The sequence below is a fragment of the Meles meles genome, chromosome 16, assembly GCF_922984935.1.
Source record: "Meles meles chromosome 16, mMelMel3.1 paternal haplotype, whole genome shotgun sequence".
NCBI classification, from domain to species: Eukaryota; Metazoa; Chordata; class Mammalia; order Carnivora; family Mustelidae; genus Meles; species Meles meles.
In genome coordinates, this window is record NC_060081.1 from 39,880,484 (window position 1) to 39,907,005 (window position 26,522).

Sequence of the window (26,522 nt, forward strand, 5' to 3'; positions counted from 1 at the left end):
TTCATAATTTTGGTAGATATCACTAGGTTGCCCGCTGTAACTTGTGCCAATTTATACTCCCAAGACTAACACGTAATTGTCCCTGTTTCCATAGTCTATTACACGAGTATGTTTTCAACTTTTGGAATTTTGGCCAGTCTGACAGGTGTAAATCTTGCTGTGGGTTTTCATTTGTATCTTCATTGACATTAAGGACATTTTCAAATGAAAAAAGACTTTGTACACTGTGATCTGAGTCTGATCATACAGTCAGTATAGATTTATTTATTTATTTGACAGACAGAGATCACAAACAAGTAGGCAGAGAGGCAGGCAGAGAGAGAGAGGGAAGCAGGCACTCTGCTGAGCAGAGAGCCCGACGCAGGGCTTGATCCCAGGACCCAGAGATCGTGACCTGAGCCAAAGGCAGAGGCTTAACCCACTGAGCCACCCAGGCACCCCTTTTGTTGATTTTAAAAACTCCGTTTCCAGAGATATTTTGTAGGTCTCTCTATATTATGGACTTCAGTATGTCCCTCCAGTTTGTCTTTGGTTTTGGCTGAAGGTGTGGGTTGTCTTGCAGAATTTATTTTTGTGTAGCAAAACTCGACCTATTTTCACTATGGCTTCAAGATTTTGAGTCATAGGTAGAAAAGTCAGTCCTATGTTTCTTTTTTTTTTTTAAGATTTTATGTATTTATTTGACAGACAGAGATCACAAGTAGGCAGAGAGGCAAGCAGACAGAGAGGAGGAAGCAGGCTCCCCTGCTGAGCAGAGAGCCCGATGCAGGGCTTGATCCCAGGACCCTGGGATCATGACCTGAGCTGAAGGCAGAGGCTTTAACCCACTGAGCCACCTAGGTGCCCCGTGTTTCAAAGGTGTTAAAATTATCTATAGCTATATAACAGCAATGCTAAAATTTAGGGCTAAAGACAATTTGATTGTCATCATCCCTCACAGTTCCATAGACTGACTGAGCTCAGCTGAACGGTTCTCTCTTGAGGTGTGAAGGAGCAGCAGAAGGGGGTTTCCAAGACAGCTCTATCACGTAACTGCAGCTGACGTTAACTGTTGGCTAGCTGAGCTAGGGCTATTGACCAGAATACCTCGATGAGGTCTCTCAGTGTGGCTTTTTTCACAGCACAAAAATGGGAATCAGCGTAGAAACCATAAGGTTTTTCATGGACTAACATCAGAAGTCCCATAATATCATTTCTCCTATATTCTTTTGATCAAGCAAATACCTAAGGCCAATCCAGATCCATGGGGAGGGTAATTAGACTCTCTCTTTCTCTCTCACACACACATATGTGAAGGAATTGATAATAACCATCTTGGAGACTATCTGCACCATCTACCATCTGAACACCAAACTTCATGTCCATCCCATGTGAAAATACACTCATTCCTAAGACCCTCAAAGTCTTATTTCATTATGGCATTGACTCTAAAGTTCAGAATCTTGTTATCTAACCCATGTCCAAGCGTAGATGATTCTTTATCAGAAGACTTGAGGGCTGAAGACTTGTATCTGACCTTCAATGTTGATTTGGGGATAAAATATCACAATAAACGCTTCTATTTAAAAAAATGGAGAAATGACAGATGTACAGCAGGTACCAGTTCAGACATTTTGAAATTCAGCTGGGCACATGCCCCCAGTTCCTTAATTAGTGTCCAGTACTGCTCTCTGGCAGTGATTATCAATTGATTTTATGTCTACACTTATTCTTCCTTTTCTGTACAAAATAACCTGTATTTGCTGCTTAGTTTTCTCTGCCTGCCTCCCTGCTTATAGAAAAGTAGGGATTTGGGGGCACCTGGGTGGTTCAGTCACTTAAGCATCCGCCTTTGCCTTGGCTCGTGATCCTAGGGTTGTGGGATCGAGCCCTGTGTCTGGCTTTCTGCTCAGTGGGGAGTCTGTTTCTCCCTTGCCCCCTCTCTCTGCTCATGCTCTCTCTCAAATAAGAATCTTTAAAAAGAGGAAAAAGTAGGGATTTTTCTCTGTCCTTTTCAGGCCAGGCTGGTGTTTCTACTACAAACTCATGTTTCCCATGCCTCTTACAGGAGTTTACTCCATTAGATAAAACGTCTATAGAGCTCTTCAAGTGAAGGCTCTCTCTTGTTTGGGTTGCCAGGGTGCTGTAGGAGGATGTTTTGTGTAGTTGAGAGTCTAGGAGCTATATAGTTAATCTTCTTAAATCTTAAAAAAGGGTTTACAGGATGTGAGGACGATCAGGCTGCAACATCTGTCACCAGAGCTGTCCCCTCCCTCCCTCACTGCTCCAAGTGCGTCCCTCCCGAGGCTGCATGCTCAGTCGAAGAGGACGACCTTCCCCGATAGAGGACTGTTCTTTGGTCAAGGGTATACGAGTAGCTGCGCTCCCCTGCTAGAACCTCCAAACAAGCTCTGAAGGTCCCTTTGTAGAAGAACGTAGGGTAGTCAAGGTTCCAAGACTCCAGACACATCCAAGTGAGGTGCTGCGCGTGGCAGTCTGCCTTTTTATAAAGGGGGGGGGGGGTGTTTTACAGCTCTGTCCTTGAGATGGGTCATTATCTTAAAGCTCGTTTTTTTGAGCAAATGGACTTTGGACTGGAACACTGTGAAAGTATGGTTAGGAGTCTTTAAATATGGCTGAGTATCTTTAAACTTGCAATTGGAGAACTGCTGAGGGTGTGTGGCTAAAGGACCTTGGACCAGTTCCTGGATGGCTGGCATGGGGCCTGGGCCTGGGATGGAAAGCTGAGGAACATGACTGTAAGTTCTTTTTTTTTTCTAAAGATTTTATTTATTTGGCAGACAGAAATCACAGAGGCAGGCAGAGAGAGAGGAGGAAGCAGGCTCCCTGCTGAGCAGAGAGCCCGATGTGGGGCTCGATCCCAGGACCCTGAGATCATGACCTGAGCCGAAAGCGAGGCTTTAACCTACTGAGCCACCCAGGCACCCCAACATGACTATAAGTTCTAAACCCTGGTATTCCAGGACTGATCTGGGGGAGTGGATCCAAGAGTCTTTTCCCTGTTACTGGAGGACTGAGGGGAGCATGTGGTTATTAAAGGCCATTATATCACTGGAGTGCCATTGAGGTGGTGTGGCTGGGGGTGGCTGGAGAGCCTCCATGTTTCTGGTGGTCTGACAGGAATGTGACTGGAGACTCCAGGCTCTGAGATGAAAGAACTGGTTGGTCACAGCTGAAAGACTCCAGGTGCGAGGGACTGGAGTGTTACAATGTACTGTTGGAGGGTCTCCATGGTGGTAGGACCAGGGACTAAATAAAGCCTAAGAAAAAGCATTTAACATGATTAGGGGATGATTCAGCAAAGGCAACAGCAGAGACATTTCAGAGCTAGGAGGAGAGAAGTGAGAAAGGGGGCCGTCAGGGATGTCAGCAGAAGAGGGTAGCTATAGATCGAAGTGGATCTGCTAGAGGAGGCCATGTTTTTGGGCAGAAACCCGGAAGATTCCCTCCCTTCACCTGATATCCCTGAATACGGTTCCTCCATTTCCCCCCTCTACCAAGGACCAGACTTTCCAGTAAATATTCTAGTGACTCAGAGGTTCCTGTCTTCCAAGGAATTGAATTCTTGCGGAAGAGTGGCCTTAGAGAATTCCAACTATCTGTACCACTCCTTGTCCCTTATCTTTACAGATGAGTGAATGAGGTATGTAGTCAAGGTTACAGATTTGTAAAGAAGCAATGTTTATTAGAACAAAAGGCCCCAAAACATGAAGACTTAGTGGAGAAAGTGAACTAAGTCAAATGTCCTCTGACTGCTCCTAGAATGCACTTCTTTACTCCATTTCATGGAAGTGTCACAATCTGGATGATTTATTTAGTCCTTGCTACCACTTTCACTCTCAAAGAGAGTGTAAGAGGTCAGGAGATTGTCCTGTACAGGCCTCAGGGTCAGGCTGGAGTGGCGGTTTGTAGTGGACAGATTTCATCCTCCTGTGTCTGCCGAGGTGGGACTTGTGGCTAAAGCCTTGGCCGCACGTCTTGCACACGTAAGGCTTCTCCCCCTGGTGTGTCACCTGATGTAAGAGGAGGTGTGCCTTCTGGATAGAGTCCTGGCCACACTCTCGGCACACACATGGCTTCTCTTCTGAATGTGCCCGTTTGTGTGTGATTAAAGCTGACTTGTTGCTAAAGCCCAGTCCGCACTGCCTGCACATGTAAGGCTTCTCCCTCGAGTGCTTCCTCTTGTGCCTGATGAGACCCGCCTGGTGACTGAAGCCCCGTCCACACTCCCTGCACACGTACGGCTTTTCCCCTGAGTGTGTCCTCTGGTGTGCTACGAGGTTTGACTTCTGGCTAAAGCCTCGCCCGCACTCCTCACACACCATGGGCTTTTCACCTGAGTGTGTCCTCTGGTGTCTGATGAGATTTGACTGCTGGCTGAAGCCTCGCCCGCAATCCTTGCACACGATGGGCTTATCCCCTGAGTGTATGTTCTGGTGTCTGTTGAGGTGTGACTTCAGACTAAAGCCACGCCCACACACCCCGCACACATAAGGCTTCTCCCCGGTGTGTGTCCGCCTGTGCGAGATGAGGGTTGAGTTCTGGCTAAAGCTGTGCCCACACACTCCACACACGTAAGGCTTCTCTTTGGAGTGTGTCCTCTGGTGGTTGACCAGGGTCGTCCTCTGCCTAAAGCAGCGCCCGCACTCTTTGCAGGCATAAGGCTTCTCCCCGGAGTGAGTTCTCTGGTGTGAGATGAGATTCGACCGGTCACTGAAGCCTAGTCCGCAGTCACTGCACACGATGGTCTTCTCCTCTAAGTGTGTCCTCTGGTGTCTAACGACAGCAGACTTCTGGCTAAAGCCCTTCCCGCACTCCCGACACACGTAGGGCTTCTCCCCCGAGTGTGTCCTCCGGTGTATGATGAGGTTTGACTTCTGACTGAAGCCTCGCCCGCACTCACTGCACATGTAGGGCTTCTCGCCTGAGTGTGTCCTCTCGTGGATGATAAGCGTTGACTTCCGGTTAAATCCGCGGCCGCACTCCCTACACGTAATCGGTTTCTCCCCTGAGTGGGCCTTCTGGTGCCTGGCGAGGCTCTTCTTCAGGCTGAAGCCCTTCTCACACACCCCACACACGTATGGCTTCTCCCCAGAGTGAATCCTCTGGTGACTGAGCAGGTTTGTCATCTTGCTGAAGCCCAGTCCACACTCTCTGCAGTTGACGGTTCCAAAGCCCAAGACTTCTATCCTCTTCAACAGTCTGTCTGCTTCCTCAGGGTTCCCCGTCGGAGTGGGGCTGGCCTCTATCTCCATGCCTCTGATGCCACTCCTAGAGCTGACTGACTGCTTTTGGGGTGGCCTAGAGAATGTCCCCGAAGTCCTCCTCTTTGTCTTGCCAAACAAAGGCTTGGCGACTTCTGTCTCTTGACCTTCTGCTTTATCACTCCACGGCTCTTGATCTGAGGCTTGTTGCTGCTGCTTCTGGTCCCCTGGGCACGGATCCCCTGGCTCGACGTGAGTTTCTGCACACAGGCACGTGAAGACCCACGGTGGATGATTACACAGCATGTGCTGCATGTGGAATTTCTGACTGGAAAAATCCGAAGGGCAGAAAGGACAGAGGTGGAGTTCCGGCTTTGGTCCCGCTGCAGAAGGGAAAAGTCAGAGTTAGAACTGAGACTCAGTGGGGCAGCCCAAGAAAGTCTGCCCAGTCTGCTGTGGGACCCAATTCCCTGCTCTTCAAAATGCTGAAAACTTGACAGCTACCCAATCAAGAATTCATTTTTTAAATATTATTTATTTATTAACATATAATGTATTAATTGTTTCAGGGGTACAGGTCTTACACAATTCACAGTGCTCACCATAGCACATACCCTCCCCAATGTCCATCATCCAGTCACCCCATCCCTCGCGCCCCTTCCCCTCCAGTAACCCTCAGTTTGTTTCCTGAGATAAGAGTCTCTTATGGTTTGTCTCAAGACTTCCTTTAAATGAAATGCTTTTCCAGTCTCTTCCATTACAACCCAGAAAATCCACTCTCAAGCCTCTCCCATGTAGCCAGCTATAAAAATCACCACAGACAGTTTCAGCTCTTTTAAATAGGGCCACTAAGCGAGAGTATTCCCCGGCTACCGCAACCAGCTCCTCACCACCATACACATGACAGAAACCGTGTCCGCAAGTATTTTCACTGACTGACAGAGATCTGACCAGAGGACCTGTATGGAAGTGTCAGGTCTTTCCCTATTTCCCCCTGAGAACAAAGGGACAGATGGAGAGAACAGTCATTCAGAATGGAGAACCCCTAGTTGTAGAAGGCAGCATAAAGATGGCTGAAGAGATCTTGTGTGTGAGATGCCTGGAGTTCCTCCACTCACCAGCACATATTTATTAGAGGATGACTTTGGGCCAGAATTTCTACGAGGCCACAGGTTTTCAGCAATGGATGACACAAACACAGTATAGTCCTCTACTCCCTTAAAGATGTTCCCTCCTGGGGTCCCTGACCAGTTTAAGCTCTGTTAATTTCCACAATTAATCTAAACAGAAATCAGCACAGAAGCAGAAATTCCTTCTTATTGTACCTCATGTGCAGAAGATGCTAACACTGAGTGTATTATCACAGCTGGTTTTAGTCTCCTGAAGGCAATAAATGACCAAACAATTTGAGACACCAGGTAGTGATTGTAGTGGACCAACCTGAACACAATTTTCTTGATCAACAAACTTTGTTTTTTAAGATTTTATTTACTTATTTATTTGACAGAGAGAGACACAGTGAGAGAGGGAACACATACACGGGGAGAAGGAGAAGCAGGCTTCCTGCTGAGCAGGGAGCCTGATGCGGGGCACGATCCCAGGACCCTGGGAACAGGACCTGAGCCGAAGGTAGATGCTTAATGAATGAGCCACTCAGGCACCCCAATGAAGTGAACTTTTAAAACCAACTGTATACACATCTATATTCCAGTATTCAATACAGAGTGTTATTGTATTTGGAGACGGCGCCTTTAAAGAGGTAATTAAGCTAAACCTTAATTAAGAGGTAATTCAGGTTAAAAAGGTCATGAGGGTAGAGCTCTCAGACGATGTGAGTAGCGTCCTTCCAAGAGGAGGCAGAGACAGCGAGGATGTGTATGCGTGGAGAAGCCACATGAGGACTTAAAGAGAGGGTGGCATCTGCAAGCCTGTCTTCTTTCTGTAGCTCGCTGGGTTTTTTTCTTACTTTCTTGCTCAGTCTTTTTAAAAGTCTTTTTAAAATACAGTAACAGAAAGAAGCCCACAAGGGCACCTGGGTGGCTCAGTTGGTTAAGCGTCTGCCTTTGGCTCAGGTCATGATCTCTGGGTCCTGGGATTGAGTCCCGAGTTGGGCTCCCTGCTCAGCAGGGAGTCTGCTTCTCCCTCTGCCTCTGCCCCCCCCCCCCCCCCGCTTATGCACATGCACTCTCTCTCTCTCATTCTCTCATTTGCTATCTCTCTCACATAATCTTTAAAAAGAAAAAAAAAAAAAAAAGAAAAAAGAAGCCCATGACTGTGGAAGAGATCTGAGTGAGGGAAAGACGGCAAACCCAGTGGGAGGAAGAAAGGCTTCTAGTGGCAGACGGAGGTGAGAGACACCAGGAAAGCCCTGCCTGCAGGTGAGGATGAAGGTCTAAAAGGGAGACCATGCCAGGCAACAACCACCACAGGGCAGGAGGTCAGAAGAGCACTCTCCAGCACTGGGGTGATGCCTCCTTTCTCCCACACCCAGCTGCCCACAGCTCTGGGCTCTGTTTGCTCAGCACTCCCCACTCACCTGGACAGGTGGCTGGTGGGCACGTTCTCTCCTCTCCCCAGGTTTCCTTCCCTTGCTCCAGCTGGGTGATAAGTTTTGGCTTAGAAAATGGAATTCCTGCTCACAGGAAAGGAAAAAACAAGGTGGCTGTAGGTTAGGGGCACAATGGCCAACTCAGAAAGCAAGATGGCTGCTTTAAGCATAGCGTAAAACATCCAGCAGCAAGAACGTGAGTCCTTAGAGATTCCAGGGCTTACCCAGGGAGACCAGGTTGCTGTAGTTCTCCAGCATCACCTCCCTGTATAGGGATCTCTGAGCAGGGCTCAGCAGCATCCACTCTTCCTGGCTGAAATCCACAGCCACATCTCTGAAGGCCATGTGTGCCTGTAACAGAATACAGAGCCCTGCTTACTGGGGAGCCAGCCTTACCCACGATCAGGCTGAGGGGAAGGGAGAAGGCTGCCCGGTGGGAGGCAGGTGAGCTATCACGATTCTGTCTTTGGGGCACATTGTGGCTCAGTCAGTTAAGCCTCTGACTCTTGATTTCAGCTCGGGTCATGAGATCGAGCCCCACATCAGGTTCCTCAGTCAGCATGGAGTCTGTTTGAGATTCTCTCTCTCTCTCCTTCTGCCCCTCCCCCTGCTCGTGTGCACTCTCTGTCTGTCTCTAAGTCTCTCAAATAAATAAACAAACAAATAAATAAACCTTAGGGGCACCTAGGTGGCTCAGTCAGTTTAGTGTCCAGCTCCTGATTTCACATCAGGTCATCAGTTGTGAGATCAAGCCCTGTATCAGGCTTTGTTGGGCGTGGAGCCTGCTTGGGATTCTCTCTCCCTCCCTCTCTGTCCCTCACCACACTTGTGTGTGCACACCTGTGTGCTCCCTCTCAAAATAAATCAAGCAAATCTTTAAAAAGAAATAAACCTAAAAAAAGGGGGGGGGGAGGATTCTGCCTTTGATTGTGACCCTGATGCCATGTGTTCCAAGACCTTTAAACCTCTGTTGCTAGCCAGTCAACAACACTGTGAATCTACAGTCAAGATCTTGGGTGGGCTGTGTGAAGAGTATGTGCAAAAGAGAGTCCCTAACTTTCAGGAACTTCAAATCTAGGCAGACAGAAGAGCAAACAACATATAAAAATTAAAAGTACAAACACAACAGACTTTTGAATTTTAAGAATTTAGAAATTAAGTAATATTATCAATCATGTTAGTATTGAATGAAGCATCTGAATGACTAGAGTTCATAAACTCAATAATGGCACAGCCTAACTATAACTCAGTCCTTTCCCTAAATGCCATGGTCCCTTTGCCTCCTTGGGTCTGAGAGGCACAAGTGGGGAGCAGTGAAGAGCATGGACTTGAGCGTACTGTCTGGGTTTGGGGCCCACCTCTGTGGTCAACCAGTGAAATGTAGATAATATATTAAATTTATGGCCCCACACTGTGGATGCTCAGGGTGGACCTTCTTGGCCACTCAACCTACAATTTTATCTCACCCTCCTGCCGTTTTACTCATCTGCTTAACTCTATTTCAAAATGGAGGGCACTGTGACGTGCAGACATCAGGAAAAGAGTCCTGAGGCAGCCCCAGGAACTTCTCTTAAGATGCACAGAAGTGAGAAGAGGGAGTGTTAGGTATTCCAGATGAAGCATGTGGGGAACAGAGAAGATGACACTGTGAGCAAAGGAAGAGAGGAAGCCACCACGTGAACAGAGAGGACAACCCAAGAGGAATAAAAGGTAGAATACAGAAGGGGTGGAATGTAGCAGCCTACTGATTTTTAATTTTTATTTAAAATATACCTAACAATTATTTTACTATTTTTACTGTTTCAAGTGTACATTTAAGTACATTTTAAGTGTACATTTCAGTAGCCTTAAGTACATTCACGTAGTTGTACAACCATCACGGCTATCCATCTCCACAACTTGTTCATCATCCTGTGCTGAAACTGTAACTATTAAACAATAACCCCTCCTCCTCCCAAACCCTGGTACCAACCATTTTAGTTTCCATCTCTACACAGGTATGTGATTATTCTACAAAGTATAAATATGTGGACTTAAACAGTATCTGTCCTTTTGTGTCAGGCTAATTTCAAGGTTCATTCCTTTGGAAGCATGAACTCAGAATTTCCTCTCTTTCCGAGACTAAAAAACATTTGATTTTATGTATACACCATTCATCCATTGATGGACATCTAGTTTGTATTCACCTTTTAACGACTGTGAATAATACTACCTTGCAAATTGATGTATAATGAGCTGTTTGAGTACCTGCTTTCAATTCTTTGGGGGTATATATCCAGAAGTAGAATTACAAGACCAAATGGTCATTTCACATTCATTTTTTTTTCAGGAATCACTGTGTTCCCCAGCAACTGCATCATTTTACAGCTCCACTAGTGATGCAAAAGGGTTCTAATTTCTCCACATTCTCACCAACACTTGTTGCTTTCTGTTTGTTGTTATTGTTGTTTGTTAACAGCCTTCTGATGGGTATAAAGTGGTATCTCATTGTGGACTTAATTGCATTTCTCTAATGATTAGTGATGATGATCATCTTTTCATATGCTTATTTGCCATTTAGATAACTTCTTTGCAAAAATATCTATTCAAGTCCTTTTCTTTGTCCACTGAATTGAGGTGTTTCTATTTTTGTTGGGTTATGCTTCTTTATATATTCTGAATATTAGTCACTTCTCAGATCATTTATTAGATAAGTCATTTGCAAATATATTTGCACAGAAGTTATACATTTTGGTGAAGACCAATTTATCTATTTCTTCTTTTGTTGCCTGGGCTTTTGGTGTAATATCCAAGAACTCAACCCTAAATCCAATTTCACGAAGATTTCCTTCTATTTTTTTCTAAGAGTTTCATAGTTTCAGTTCCTATCTGTTTAGGTTTTTATCCAATTTGAGTTCTTTTCTGTGTATGATATGAGGTATGGGTCCAACTACATTCTTCTGCATGTATGCATACAGTTTCCCAGGACTATCTATTAAATAGTGTTGTTTCCACATTGAATGGTCTTGGCACTCTTGTCCCAAATCATTTGACCATATACATGAGGGTTTATTTCTGGGCTCTGTGTTCTAGTCCATTACTCTGTAATTCTGTCTTTACCCCAGTACCACACAGCTTGGATGACTGTGCCCTTGTAGTAAATTTTGAAATCAAGAACTGTGAGCCCTCCACATTTGTTCTCTTTCAAGTTTGTTTTAGCTATTCAGAGTCCCTTGAGATTTCATATGAATTTTAAGAAGAAGAGTTCTATTTCTGGGGGAAAAAAGTCATTAGGATTTTGGTAGGGATTACACTGAATTGATTTGGATCATCTTAGCAGTATTAAAATTTCCATCCACAAACATGGTGTCTTTCCATTGCTTTAATTATTTCAGCAAGGTCGTGTATTTTTCAATGTACAAATTTTTCACCTCCTTACATTTTTTAAAAAGTATTTTATTATTTTTGATGCTACTGGAAGTAGAATTTTCTTAGTTTCTCTTCAGATTGTTCATTGTTAGTGTTGTAGAAATGCAGCTGATTTTTGTGTGTTAATTTTGTATCCTGCTATTTTGTTGAATTTGTGTATTAGTTCTAGTAGGTTTTTTGAGTGTGTGTATCTGGAAATTTTTCTACATATATATACAGTTATGTGATTTGCATACATAATTTTACTTCTTTCTAATTAAAATGCCTTTTTTTTTTTTAAACTATTCTTGCCTACTTACTCTGGCTAGAACTTCCAATACTGTGTCCAGCAGAAATGGCAGAAGTGGGTATATCTCTCATATTTGATCTTCAGAAAAAGCTTATAGTCTTCTACCATGGAGTACGTTAGCTGTGAGTTTTTCATATATGGCCTTTGTTATGTTGAAGTAGCTTCCTTCTACTCCTAGTTTATTGAGTGTTTTTAATCATAAAAATGCTGAATTTTATCAAATACGTTTTGCATCAGTTCAGATGAACATGGGGTTTTTGCCCTTCATCTGTTAATGTGGTATATATTTAGTGATTTCACATGTTGAACCATCCTAGCATTCTAGGACTGAGTCCTACTTGGTCAGTGGGATTCTTTTAATATGCTATGTAATTCCCTACAGTGTACAGAAATTTTTCACTAGTGCAGAAAACTGTGTAATTCTTCTAATATGCTGAATTTGGTTTGCTAGTATTATGTTGAGAGTTTTTGCACCAGTATTCACAAGGGATACTGGCCGGTAATTTTCTTTACTATCTTTGTCTGGTTTTGGTATCAAGGTGATGCTGGCCTCATGGAATTAGTTAGGCAGTGCTCCTTCTTCATGTTCAGGATGGGAGGGGGAATGTTTGAGAACTGCCATTTTTTTCTTTAAATGTATGATAAAATTCACCAGTGAAAACGTCAGGTCCAGGGTTGTTCCAGGGCTGTTCTTTGTTGGGAGCTTTTAATTACTGATTCAATCTCCTTATTAGTCTATCAAGAATTTCTATTTCTCAATGATTCTGTCCTGAGGTTTTTTGTTTCTTTCTAAAAAAAAAAAAATTATTTCTTTACTTGAGAGAACAAGTAAGGGGAGGGGCAGAGGGAGAAGCAGACTCCCTGCAGAACACGGATTCTGGTGTGGGACTTGGGCTTGGGATCATGACCCAAGCCAAAGGCAGATGCTTAACCAACTGAGCCACCCTAGCACCCATGTGTTTTTTATTTATAAGAAGCTGTCCATTTCATCTAGGCCATCTGGTTTGTTGAGGCACAGTAGCTTATAACTCTCTTGTATAATCCCCATTACTTCTGTAGAGTCAGTAGTAATGCCCCAGTTCAATTTTTATTTTAGTAATCTAAGACTTTTTGTTTTCTCAATCAAGCTAGCTAAAAGTTTTGTTAATTTTGGTAAACTTTTCTAAGAACCAATTTTTGGTTCTTTGATATTCTCTGTTATTTTTCTATCCTCTAACTTTGTTCTAATCTTGACTATTTCCTTCCTCTGTTACCTTGAGTTTAGTTTGTTCTTTTCTAGATTTTTAAGTTGTAGAACTATGTTGTTTCCTGGGCATCTTTTTCTTTTACTTTTCTTTCTTTCTTTTTTTTTTTTTTTTTTTTTTTGAGAGGGAAGGGTAAGAGAATATCTTAAGCAGGCTCCATGCCCAGCACGGAGTCCCTCATGGGGCTTCATCTCAACCCTGAGATCATGACCTGAGCTGAAATCAAGAGCACGACACTTAACCTACTGAGCCACCCAGGTACCCCTTCATACCCTTTTGTGTACATTCTACCTCTCTTTCCATTAGAGTTATCACAGTGATTACATTTAATATCCTAAAGTTGTAACACCCTAATTTGAATTGATATCAGCTTAACTTCTTTAGTATACACATTCTCCTATATAGTGCTGCCTTTACCTCTTATCAGTTATTAAAGTCATAAAATTACATCTCTATGCATTGTGTCCCAAAATATAGACTCACAACTGTGTTTTCTTTAAGGCATTAATCTCTTAAATCATGCAGAAAACAAAAAGTGTAGTAAACCAAAGTGATAATAACACTAGCTTATATAACTGCTGACTTATTTACCTGCAGAATTTTATTTCTCCCTATAACAGCAAGTAACTCTCTAGTACCTTTCATTGCAACCTCAAAGACTCCCATTAGCATTTCTTGCAAGGCAAGTCTGGTGGCTGCAAACTATATGCCTTTTCTTTTTCTGGGAATGTCTTAATTTCTCCCTTACTTTTACTTTTTTGAAGGACAGTTTTGCTAGATATGGAATTCCTGGTTGACAATTTTTTCTTTCAGCACAGAATATATCAACCCATTATCTTCTGGCTTCCAAAGTTACTAATTAGAAATCTGCTGATAGATTTTAGAGGACCCTTTGTATGTGACAAGTTACTTCCCTCTTGCTGTTTTCAAAATTCTCTGTTGCCTTTGGCTTTCAAGTGTTTGGTTACACTGTATCGTGGTGTGGATCTTTTTGACACTTTATCCCACTTGGAGTTTGTTGAGCTTCTTAGTCGCTTTTTGTGTCTTCAGTCTCTTTATTTCTATTTCCATTTTATCCTAACATAATTTTCTTGATTTTGTTCATGTCTTCTTTTGGCTCAGAGAATCTCTAAGACATCTGTTTTAAAGTCATTGTCTAGGAAGTCCCACCACCTGGCCTTTATCAGGGATAGTTTCTATTGATTTATGTTTTCCTCTGAATGGACTATACTGTCCTCTTTTTTGCTATGCATCCTGATTTTTTGTGGAAAATTGGGTATCTGAATCTTATAATATGGCAACTCTGGAACTCACACTCCCCAGTATCTACTGGGTTTTAAAGTTGTTGTAGGCTGTCTGTGCTGGGATTCAGCCTGAGGTGTAAACTTAGGATTTTTCTCCGGTCTTTCTTGTGCTTTTCTGATCCTTTGCCTTTCCATGGGCATGCACGGTAACTTTCTAAATCCCCTATATATGCAGTTGTTTTGGATGTTTGAGTCCTGAAATATCTGACAAAAAATGCGAAATGGGAAAAAACAAAGGGGAAGAAACTTCCCAGGATCTAGTCTTTAAATTTTGTACTTCAGCCAGTGGGAGTTGTAACAATGGTGGCTCATTTTTGTAATGAGAAGCAGCAATCGTGAATCAGAACACAGATCCTCAATATTTGGAGGACAAGGTCCTTAACTGCCCAGGCTGACCTCCACAAGCTGTGTGCAAACTGCTTCAGCAACAGACGCACGGCTTTCTGCCACAGGGATGGGGTGAGTGATGGGTACTGCAGTAAGGGCTGGAACTGACTGTTCCAAACCTTCCTTTGGAAGCTGTAACCATTCAACTAGACTCCAGAGTTCCAAAATAGTTATATCAGAAAGATTTTGCCAATATAATTGTTGCCTAGGTAGGGAGACAGATTCCTGGTGCTTCCTACTTCATTATTTTCCCTGATATCACTCTCAACTTGTAAAAAAGTTTTAAAGCTGAACAAGGGAATGGGACTCTCTCCTATACGAACTTTGTGTTGCTTAGAGTCAGCCACTTGGTAAGTGACTTAAGTCACACGTGGAACAGGCTTCAGGTAAGATAAGTCAAACCTCCAGGACTAGTGCTAGACTCTGCCAGGTACCAACAAGACAGCCAGGATAAGACAATGTGTCTATTCTGAAACAGCCAGTGTGGAAATACAGAAAACACTCACCATGACCCTGGCTTTCCGGGACCCTGTGGCCATTTTTCCTGGTATCCCTAAAGAAGGATGATATCTCAGAAGGCAGATCTGGGTAAGGAAAACAGAAATGAAAGGGTGTCAGGTGGAAATGCTCTCCCCATGAGTGAGGCAAGACCGGCCTCAGTTGGGTGACAGGTGGTATGATGGGGAATGTTGCCAGGCTGATTCTCAACTAGGGCCCTGGAAAAAGGTCCAGAAAGCCAGGCCTTCAACAAGTTCAGTTCCAAACTCCTGATCACAACAAGTTGAATGTAAAAGGACTTTTTAAATTATTTATTTATTTGTCAGAGAGAGAGAGAGAGCGTGCACACAAGCAGGCAGAGTGGCAGACAGAGGCGGAGAGATAAGCAGGCTCACTGCCTGGATAGAAAGGATAGAAAACAACCATCAGGAAGCAAGGAGCCTGATGCAGGACTTGATCCCAAGACCCTGGGATCATGACCTGAGCTGAAGGCAGTGGCTTAACCGACTAAGCCACCCAGGTGTCCCTAAAAGGACATTTTTGAGACCATTTACTTGGCAGTAGATAATGTTAAATGTAGTATTATGAATTTGAGGGGTGGTGAAAATGGTATTTTGGTTGTTTTTCAAAGAAATATAGAAAATAAGAAACCACAAAGGGAAAATGCCAGTTTTTGAAGTGTCAAAGTACTGCATTAAAACAAACAACCGTTTAGGGGCACCTGGGTGGCTCAGTGGGTTAAGCCTCTGCCTTCAGCTCAGGTCATGATCTCAGGGTCCTGGGATCGAGCCCCACATCGGGCTCTCTGCTCAGCAGGGAGCCTGCTTCCTCCTCTCTCTCTGCCTGCCTCTCTGCCTACTTGTGATCTCTCTGTCAAATAAATAAACAAAATCTTTAAAAACAAACAAACAACCGTTTTCACTTGCCTTCTACTCCAGAAAGCAGAAAAAAAAAAAGAGAGAGAGAAAAAGAGAAGAAAATATTTTTTAAAAGAACAAGAAACAGGGGCGCCTGGGTGGCTCAGTGGATTAAGCCTCTGCCTTCAGCTCAGGTCATGATCTCAGGGTCCTGGGATTGAGCCCCACATCGGGCTCTCTGCTCCGTGGGGAGCCTGCTTCCTCCTCTCTCTCTGCCTGCCTCTCTGCCTACTTGTGATCTCTCTCTCTCTGTCAAATAAATAAATAAAATCTTTAAAAAGAAAACAAGAAACAGTATATTAAAACAGTAGCAGTAGATTCTGATACTGAGAACAGCTTGTATCAAACTAAACCCTCTTACTAAAAACTATAAACCCTAGTGAAAACATAATAAACAACTATTTGAAGATACTGTAGCCAAAAGAAGCACATAACTGAAGGGGGGACAACCTTGAAAGAAGGGACACACCCTGTGTGAGACCTGTATTTAACTCATTTTTCACTGGAGGGCACTCCCTAGTCCAAGTGGCACATGGGGAACAACATATCAAGAGTCTGTGGCTTACCGACTTCCTGGAAACCGAATGGCGAAATCCTAGAAAAGTGGGAGCAACTAAGGATGGAGCCTCACATCTACACACAAGCACCTCCTAAAGTTGGCGGAATACTTTGGCTGAATGCAGAAGGCAAGACAACAAAAAGCTCAAGTGGTTAACAAGCGATGGAAGATGAACAGAGCTGTGCAGGTGTCTGCTGCTGTTCACAGGTGAGACTAGTTTAAAGCTTGAGTCCAATCACGTCAAAGATTGCTAAATACCTTAGATAAGCCTCTACTGAAACATAGGTCATTTACACAAAACATACATCCTTTGAGCATACCTTGACAGAGGACATTCTAAATTCAAATTACCTGTGAATAAATTATCTATTTTTTAAAAAGCAAAAAATAGAGGTGCCTGAGTGGCTCAGTTGGTTGGGCATCTGCCTTTGGCTCAGGTTGTCATCCTCAAGTCCTGGGATTGAGCCCTGCATTGGGTTTTCTCCTCTGTAGGGAGTCTGCTTCTCCCTCTGCCTTCTGCTCTCCATGCTTGTGCTCTCACTCTCTCTTTCACTCTCGTTCTATCTCAAATAAATAAATTTAAAAAGCAAAAAAAAAAAAAAAAAAAAGTTTTAAAAAAGCATAAAACAAAAAAAAAACCCCAAAAAACAAAAAAAGCATAAAACACGAAACCAGTGACATATCTCCTATACTTCCAACATTAAGCCATCAGAGAGTAGAAGAGCAGCTCAGGGAGGAAAACTAATGAAAGAGAAGAGAGGAACTAAGATGATTTAAAGTTGATAGAAAACAACCATCAGGAAAAAAAAAAAAAAGCTACCATACATGAGAAAATGCTGAAAAGGTGTACTGATAGGTCAGAGCACTTAACTACAGGGATGGGACTTTAAAAGCATAGGCAGAATGAGCACAGAAAGTCCTGGAAAGGGGAAGCTCCAGGGGAAAGGGGGGTTACAAGCAAGGAAAAGGCACCTTTTGGAAACTCCAAGGTAAAGGGAAAAATAAGCAAGGGGGAAAAATAAGCAAAGGTACTGCAAAACAGAAGAGAATTTTTAAAAAGAACATACAATCTCTCCTCCTCCTGCAATCCAGCAAAAATAGCATACTAGTTATACCAACAGAAGAGTCTCCCTGAACTAGAAAACTTCAAAAACATGAGAATCTGACAGTTGTCTACAGAAATGCAGATATGCAGTCCTCCTCTATAGAAAACCAAAACAGAAAATGGGAATCCAAAGTTCAGCTAAAGAAAATTCTACAAACAAAAACAAAAACAAAAAGGAAAAAGAAAAAAAAAGAAGAAAAGGAAAGAAAAAATAGTGACAGAGAAAAAGTCACAACAAAACACTATAAGCGGGGCGCCTGGGTGGCTCAGTGGGTTAAAGCCTCTGCCTTCGGCTCAGGTCAAGATCCCTGGGTCCTGCGATGGAGCCCCGCATTGGGCTCTCTGCCCAGCAGGGAGCCTGCTTCCATTCCTCTCTCTCTGCCTGCCTCTCTGCCTACTTGTGATCTCTGTCTGTCAAATAAATAAATAAAATCTTTAAAAAACAAACAAACAAACAAACAAACAAAAACACTGTAAGCTGAATTCAATATCCTCAAACATAAGGAGAAATCATCTTGAATCAAAAATTCAAATTTGTAACTATGTTGAGGAAATGGATAGACTTAAATTTATTTCTCAGCAAATATATGTATCAAGTCATTATGTTGCACACCTTAAATTAACACAATGTTACATGTCAATTATAGTTCAATAGAACTGGAAACAAAATTCAAAAGCTAAACAGAAATGGGCAAAAAATAAAGAAACAAAATGAGTGTTGACTGAATTTCAGAAAGAAATGAAACAAAGTTAAAAGACAGACACAAATAGATTGAAATGAAAACAGGATGGGCATTGAAGTGTCGCAGGAAAACCACTTAAGAGAATAAAAATGAAATAAAGGACGAGCTAGGGAGAAAGTGGTTGAAATGGAAATCAGAACCCCCCTCCCCAAAAAAGAGTGTCATTGTAGTTCCTGAAGAAAACAAACAAAAAAAGGAAACAATATTTAAAACTATAGTCCAAGAAAACCTCAAGAATAAATGACCTGAATACGAAGGACCTACAGAGTACCAGGAAGTTTATTCACAACCACCCCCTTCAAGATATCTACTAGAAAAGCCATCAGACCTTTAAGAACAAGAATCCTAAGTGATCCTAGGCAAAAAATATACCAGACTTCCATCAGCATTATCAAAATCATCAACCCTCATGCACTGCTCAGAATACAAAATGGTGTGGTCACTATGGAGAACAATATAGTGGTTGCTCAAAAAATTAAGAATAGAATCATCATTTAATCTACCAATTCCACTTCTGGGGATATCCCAAAAGAACTGAAAGCAGGGACTACAACAGATATTTCTGTTCTGGGAACCGTCATTCAAAGCAAGGCAACAGCAGAGCCACATTTACCAGAAACTTAAAAGGAAAGACATTATGACCCAAAGATTTCAAATTCACCCAAGGGATTCTTCAAGTAAGAAGCCCCTAGGAAACCACTTTTACACATGCAAGAGCTTGGGGAATTCTATAGCCATGAGCTCTTTGTGAGGAATCTGCTGGAAGATGAATATTAAATATGATCAGGACAGGGGAAACCAGCTAAAGAACTGATGGTGAGCACTACACGGTGGGTAAGAGAGCAAAAAATATATACTAATGGTATATGGCATGTGTCCTCATCAAGTAGAAATGCCACTAAAAAGGGAGAAGAGCCAAGGGAAGGGGAAAATAGAAAAGGTTTACTGAATGTTGCATCAGGTGGGAGTTAGAGGGAAAACACAAATGAAGTCACAGATTTCTAAAAATAATAACAAAAACACTGTGGATGTGTGGGAGTCATTTGAAACAGTGAGGTGAGGGAAATGTCGAGCCTAAGGTATTTTAATAAAGATAAAAACAAATTAATGAACAGAAGAAAGCATAATAAGTGACATCCCATTTCTGTAAAAAATTAGTAAAACATGGCTAACTCAAGGAAAGAGAAAACATAAATATTGAAAATAAGATACAACAAAGGGGAAATAACTACTGAATCACTAAAACACATTTTTTAAAAAGTCACATAAGAATATTTTTCAAACCTCTATAAAAAATGTGTATGCCTAGATGAAATGCGTAACTTCTAAGGAAATGTAACTGAACCTAGATGATCACAAGGGAATTTCACCAAACTTTCAAACCAGATAGTCCCAATGCTCTGAACACTGTCCCAGAGCACTGAAAAAATGGAGGGAATGTCCTCATTCTTTTTATAAAGCAACTCTAATGTTGACACCTAAACTTGATGGCAGTTTAAAAAACTGAAAATTCGTATCACTTATGAATACTGAAGCAAAATTCTAGAAATATCAGCTAAGAGACTCCCAACATGATAATAAGAAAATATTTCACTAAGACAAAGTAGGATTCCCAGAAATTCAAGACTGGTACAATATTAGGAAATCCATTACTATAATACACCATTTAATCAACAGATCTGAGGAGAAAAATCAAGTGTTTTTATGTATGCTGAAATATTCTCTGACAAAACTCAACACCCATTCCTTATTAAAAAAGAAAACACTCAAGAATATAAGATTGATGGATTTTCAAAACTTTTTATTTTGAACTAATTTTAGTCTTACACAGAAGTTGCAAAAATATCATTTCTCATATAACCTTCACCCAGCTTTCTCTAATGTACATAGTACAATGATAGTACAATGATCAAAAGCAGGAAATTGGCATTGACTAAACCACAGTACTTAATCAAAGGTTGTCAGTGTCTCCACTAATGTCCTTTTTCTGGTCCAGGATTCAAATGAAGTTCCCATATTGTATTTAGTTGCCAGGTATGTTTAATTTCCTCCAATCTGTGACAGTTCCTGTCTTTTCTTGTCTTTCGTGAACTTGACACTTCTGAAGGATATCCCTCAATTTTGGACTTGTCAGATGTTTTTTTCATGATTAGAAGGAGGTTAGTTCATTTCTGGCTAGATTATCTCAGAAGTGATGTCATGTCCTTTTCAGTGCACTGCATCAAGGGGTTGATGATACTGTTCTGTCTCATTACTGATGATATTAACCTTGATCTTGATCACTTGGTTAAGGCGATGTCAGCTGGGTTTTTACAATTAATAAATATCTTGGGAGAGATACTTTGAGATTATACAAATACCCTGATTCTCTTCAAATGTACACTCATTAACGTTAGCATGCATTTTTGGGAGGTTTCAATAATAGTTATTATGGTGGTATTTACCAAATGACGAGGTTCTATCTTCCTTTTTAATTCTAAATTCATTAATTGTTCTGTAAGCAAGAGCTATCCCTTCTCCCCATTCTTTAAATTTATTCAATTCTTTATATCGGTATGGATTCACATCTTATCCCACAGGTTATAATAGAATATCATCACTATTTGGCTGCTGAAATTATTCCAGCTTCAAACACTGGGAGCTCCTTCAGGTTGGCCTTGCTGCTGTTTTGCCCAATCAGTGTGGCCCACGTGACACTCTGTCAGTTACAGATTTATGTCTTAAGAAGACCAGAGAACTTACGATATAGGGAGGCCCAAGATAACCATGTCAGAACTTCAACCCCTCTGCTGGAGAGACCCTGCAGAGACAGAGGCCCTGATACTACATGGAGAGAGGGAGGCCCAGCTGTCCCAGCTGACCCCAGCCTTCTAGCCAACTCAGAAAGGGCCAAATATATGAGGGAACCATCTCTGAAGTTCTAACCCAAGCAGGCCCCAAGGGACTGTGGCCACAGCCAGATCTGTAATACACATAGCAGAAGAACCACAAAGCTGATCCCAGTAAACCCAAAGAATTGTGAGAAATTATAACATGCTGATTCTTTTTGGGGTGGGTGGTTCTGTAGCAATCAACAATCAGAACCCTTCCAGACATGCCATGCCTTCTCCCTCAACTTCCTTAATGACAGAAGCACCTTCCCTCTTGCCCATGTGCCTTACTCAGGCACCAGGCCTACTTCCCCACTTGCCACAGAAAACCCATTACCGAGGCCAACTGATTCTCTCTCTGAGAACCCTCTCAATTCCTCCCCACTCCTATACCCACTGGGAGAGAAGGACAATGGCCAGAGATCCTCCTGGTAGGGTCTGCAGACCCTCTCCCAGCATCCCACGCAGCCTCATCCATTTTTCCCAGAATTAGATCTATGTATATATGGCTGGATCATTCATTCAGTCAGTAAAATATTTATTAAGCTTCTACTGTATGATAGGCACTATTTTAGACACTGGGGATACAAAAGTGAACAAAGACAAAAAACATCTGGCCTCACTGACATGGAAGTCCAGAGGAGGAAGACGAGCATACTAAATGAATGAGTAAAACACACAGTACACCAGGAAGTGATGGGGAGATGAAGACCAATATAGGAGGGAAGGAGAAAAGTTAAGAGACGCAGGGTGCGGTTTGGGAATTTTAAAAATTTATTTATTTAGTCATTTATTTAATTGGGGGGGATTAGAATTTTAAATAGTGGTTAGGCATGGGCTCTCTGAAAAGGTGACGGAGTTAACATCTAAAGCCTGTGAAGGAGTGAGCCAAGCAGGTAGCTTTGAAAAGAGCCAGTTCACTGGGGCTGGTATGCTGAGCATCTTAGACAAGAGCCAGCACATGGTCAAAGTACAGAGTTCACTATGGCTGGCGTGCTGTGCTTGAGACTGAGTGGGAGAAAGTTCATTTCCACATCGGGAGAGCAAATGCAGCTTTGTAGGATACTGGGTCTGACTCTGCTTGAGATAAGAAGCAACTAGAAGGTTTTGAGCAAATGCCTAACATGATCTGATTGACATTTTAAAAGATCCCTCTGGTTGCTGTACTGGCTAATATATGTTAGGGGAATGAAGGAAGATGCAAAGAGATCATTCAAGGGCTATGATCACCCAGGTGAGCTAGGAGACATTTGGTGGTTTTGGCCACGACCGAAGCAGCAGAGGTTGGAGATTGTTAAGGGTCCAGATTTGCTTACTGGGGATGGGGTATGAAAGTTAAGAATGACTCCAAGGTTTTGATCCTGAGCAATCTGAAGGAAGGAGATGTCATGTCTCTGCTCCCTATGAGAGCTAAGCTCTCTGAGAAAGTGCTCTATATTCTTTCGGGGTGGAGCATGTTTGGGGGAGGGGATCAGAGCTTGTTGTTGGACACATTAGGTTTGGGATGCTAGAGACATATATCCATGAGGAAATTCTAAGTAGACAGGGGGAGACTGGAATCTGGGGTGAAAGGCCTAGGTCTAGGTTGAACCTCAGAGAGATGGCATTTAAGACCTTGAGAAGAGATGGGGCCACCACGAAGATGGTGACTGGAGAAGATGAGAGGTCCAAGAGCAGTGGGGATTTGGGACAAGAGAAGCTGGGAGAGGGACAGGCAGAGCAGCCTATGTGGTAGGAGGAAAACCTGGAAACCAGGAGCCACCACATGAAAGGATACTTTAAGGAGAAGGAAGTATGATGCAACAACGTAAAATGTTGCAGAGAACTGACTGCGGCATTAGCCATATGATGCTCACCCTCGATGAGAACGTTTTTCAGTGGGTAGAGCTGAAAAGGCCTCAGTGGAATGTTTAAGAGATGAAGGAAGGATAGACATGAAGACAGCAGCAGAGGCAATTTTTTCAAGCTCAGCTCTAACGGAAAGGAGACAAAGAGCCATAGCCCGAGTAGGAAATCCTGCCACTGCTCTGCTCCTCCCTGCCCTCAGATCAAGGCCACCCTCATCAACTTGTCGTTTAGGGCTCATGCTAACAACACCCTATCCATGCCTTTCCAATCAGCCACCTCTCCCCCATCCCTGAATGTCCCTTCCAACCAGCAACGACCAGGTGCCAGGTACTGATCGGTGACTCAAGAGAAGGATGAGGTACCTAATCCAGCAGGACAGCTGGACAGTCACAATGCAGCATGAGAGCCCAAGAGTCCTGATCATGTGTGTTCTGCTGCTGACAAGGACACACTGGAATCCAGGAATGCTCTGCAGTGGGATAGCATCTGAGCTCAATCAACAGAGTTTCTACTGAAGCAGAGAGGCATGGAGAAATCAAAATGGTCACAAATGAGGACACAAGGTCTGGAGAACAGTCCTTGTGAAAACTGTTACCCTGTTTTCATGGAGATGGGACACTGTAGGGCAAAAAATATCTAAGTTGAGCAAAGGAAACCCACTGAGATTCGGCATGCAAATGGGGAGGGGTCCCCACCTGAAGCTGGACTGTCAGAAGTCCAGCAGTCCTCTCTCTGCCCACCAGGCAGTCCTCTCTTGGCAGGCAGGGGCTGCAGAAGGCAGATCAAAAATAAAAAAATGTTCAGAAGAGTTACTGGAAACTCTTAAGTTCCAGTAGGGTAGGGCCTCCTCCTTAAAGGAATGGACCTATCACAGAAGACAAGACTGTGGGTAGCTTGCTGGGAACACAGCCTGCCCCAACACGCCGCTGACACTAAGCATGAGCAGAGCTGATCCTCCCTCACCTTTGTTCTTAGTAAGAATAGTACTTATCCAGCGCACTAAATATACACCAGCGACTGTTCCAGGCACTGTAGGAGCTTCACCTTATCCTCCTCACCCAGTGAAGCACAATTTCTTATCTTCATTTTACACATAAAAAAAGGAAAACACAGAAAAGTCAGTCTCTTGCCCAAGGTGGCACAGCTATGACAGCCTGGATGAGATCTGGCTGTAGAGGCCATATTCTTAACCAGTAAGGATGGTGATGGCCAATCTCTGTGGGTTCTAAGGATTCTCACTGTATCCCTCATGGGAAGAAATCAAAACCGGTCATAAGGTGATAAGCACTGAACTTGAGTAATGGGTCTATGGAGTTTTATCTACTTCGGACCGAAATTTCTCCAACATAAAAAGTTAAAATGGACCTTCAAATGCCAAAGCCTGTTCACACCAGAGATTTGGGAATCTGTGATTTCTGTGGTCAGTGAGGATCCTGGGGACTCTAAAAAGCTTGCCTAGTGCACCCTAACCCGACCTCTTCCTCCAAGGCCGGAACCCTGGGGCGACCAGCCAAACTGAGGGCGTAGGATCGCGCCAAAATGGCCACTCCACACCCAGTGCAACTCGGGCACGTCTGGCCAAGCCAGCCTGCCTGTCGCCCCGCCTCGGCAAAGCTGAGGGGTAGCTGGACCCAAAAAAAGGCGATCAACATCCACCCACCGAAACCCCGGACACATGGCCCCAGGGCCGGCTCCCACACCACTACCTAGGAAATACCCACCCCCAAAAGCCTACTTACTGAACTCTCCGCAAACCCGGGGAGTTGTGACATGAGCAAGCCCTCTCTCAACACCGCGATTTCGGCAAAGGCCGAGCCTGTCCCCACCCGCAGGAACCCTTGGACGAAAGGCCCAAGCCCAGGACCCACTACCACTGGGCTTTGCGGCTGAGCTTCACCCACGTTCCTCGGAGATGCGCGCTCACACCCCCCAAAATAAGACATCCGGGAGAGCACGGCCTGAGCCACGACAGCGTGTCCCCACCACTACCTCTTCTCCCCGCCATCTGCACCGTCCCCAGCCTCAGCCCATAGACCAGCCTTTTAGGACCTACCTTGCTGCGCCAGGAAGGGCACAGCTGCCGCAAGGATCCCGCGGGAGCCTCACTCACCAGCGCCACCAAAGAACAAGGGGTCACTCCAGCCACCAGCTGGGGACCGACTTCTGTACGGTGCCGGGACTACACTATCCAGCATCCTCGGCGTGGCGCTGGGACCACACCTCCCAGGATGCTCCGCGCAACCAGACCAGCACTGACAGCCCACAGCTCCCAATGGCCTCCCAGGGAGCCAATTCTGGGTAACGTGCCCCGGTCATTAGAGAATGACCACTGCGGCACCTGGATTCTCGGTATTTTTTTAAATCACGTTCACAAAACATGTACAGGGTCCCGGGTGAAGCTTCTCGCCCTGCCGTGACGGTTTCTCTAACGCTTCCGCCTCAAAGACTACACGCCCCAGTGCCCCCTGCAGTGACTTCCGCATCCGGTGCCGGCCCGCCTACCGACCGGCGGAAGTGACGCATCACGGGGAGGTTCAGCTTGGCTTCTGGGATTGGCGGGGGTCAGCGGCAGTAGGGAGGTGAGGTTGCGGTTCTCCAGCGGCGGTGTTGCACACCTTGTCTCGTGTTCCGTGAACGACCGGCAGGCGTGGTCTCGTCTCGCTCACGGGCCCTTTTAACTGTGTTGAGGTCCACGGAGAGAGCGAAGCTGAAAGACGCAGAGCAGTCTTCCTGAGGTCTCCCATCTCGTGCGAGGTAGACCCAGGTTCTGAACACACGCCCTCAACCCGAAATATTCACTGCGGGGGTCCCTGAGATCTTTTTCCTCTGTTGGAGTGCCCAGAGTTTAGGGCAAACTCTCACTTGTCTGCTGGGGAACAGGAACCTCACTCTTTGACCGTAGCTTGGAGTAGAGCCCGCCTTCGGCTTGGCTCTTTGGATCTTTGTTCCGGGCTGTGGTTGCGAACAGGGTTGCGTTGGTGCCCATCAGGAACACCCCAATTCAGAAGCTGGAGAATAAGCCCCACTACAGTCGTGGGAGGGTGTTTACACCCGGGCACCCTCTCGCTTGTCTTTACCCTTCCTCAGACAGGCTTTCAGAAATTCAGTTCTCTAGGAAGACCCAAGAAAACGTCCACGTGGCCTGAACTAGGGAGGAAAAAAGACTAAAATTACTTCTTAGCTTTTGTGAAATGAATCTATTCCCTTCTTTTGCCCCGCTGCCTTGTTCATAGTGAATTCAGTTCATCCCTGGCTCTGGAGAAGCGCCTAGTCTTAACTGGAGCCCTCTATTGATAGTTCCTCTCTGCTCCACCCGTGACTTAGGCACCAAGAAATTAGCTGTTAACACCCATTGGAGGTTCAAAGTAACAGTGCAGGGACGTCCCTGTGTAAGTGTCCAGCGATGCTTGCTGTATGCCAAGGGCAGCGATGGCTGGGATCCTTGGAGCCTTAGAGATGAGGAAACAGGAAGACTTCCAGGAGAAGAGACTGCCTGAGCTTCCCTGAGGGAGTACATGAGAGGAAGAGTTGGGGGACAGGCCAGTGGGCAGAGAGCAGGAAGTGAGGTTAGAGTCTCAGAGGCTTAGTCACTGGGTAA

At 44.1% G+C, this 26,522-nt stretch overlaps 1 protein-coding gene across 6 annotated transcripts; it reads right to left on the reverse strand.

The window, feature by feature from the left end:
- Nucleotides 1-3,035: 3,035 nt before the first annotated feature.
- Nucleotides 3,036-25,345, reverse strand: ZNF133 (zinc finger protein 133). 6 transcript variants are annotated; one of them, XM_045981736.1, is made up of 5 exons: nucleotides 24,978-25,345; nucleotides 14,891-14,968; nucleotides 7,977-8,103; nucleotides 7,741-7,836; nucleotides 3,036-5,587 (listed from the first exon to the last, which is right to left on the reverse strand). In XM_045981736.1, exons 2-5 carry the CDS (start codon nucleotides 14,921-14,923, stop codon nucleotides 3,840-3,842), a joined length of 2,004 nt encoding a protein of 667 aa, XP_045837692.1. In that variant the 5' UTR covers nucleotides 14,924-14,968; nucleotides 24,978-25,345; the 3' UTR covers nucleotides 3,036-3,839. The 6 variants fall into 6 exon arrangements, with proteins under 6 accessions (XP_045837692.1, XP_045837695.1, XP_045837693.1 ...); XM_045981739.1 differs by lacking the exon at nucleotides 14,891-14,968 and adding an exon at nucleotides 23,620-23,692; XM_045981737.1 differs by lacking the exon at nucleotides 24,978-25,345 and adding an exon at nucleotides 23,620-23,630.
- Nucleotides 25,346-26,522: the final 1,177 nt, after the last annotated feature.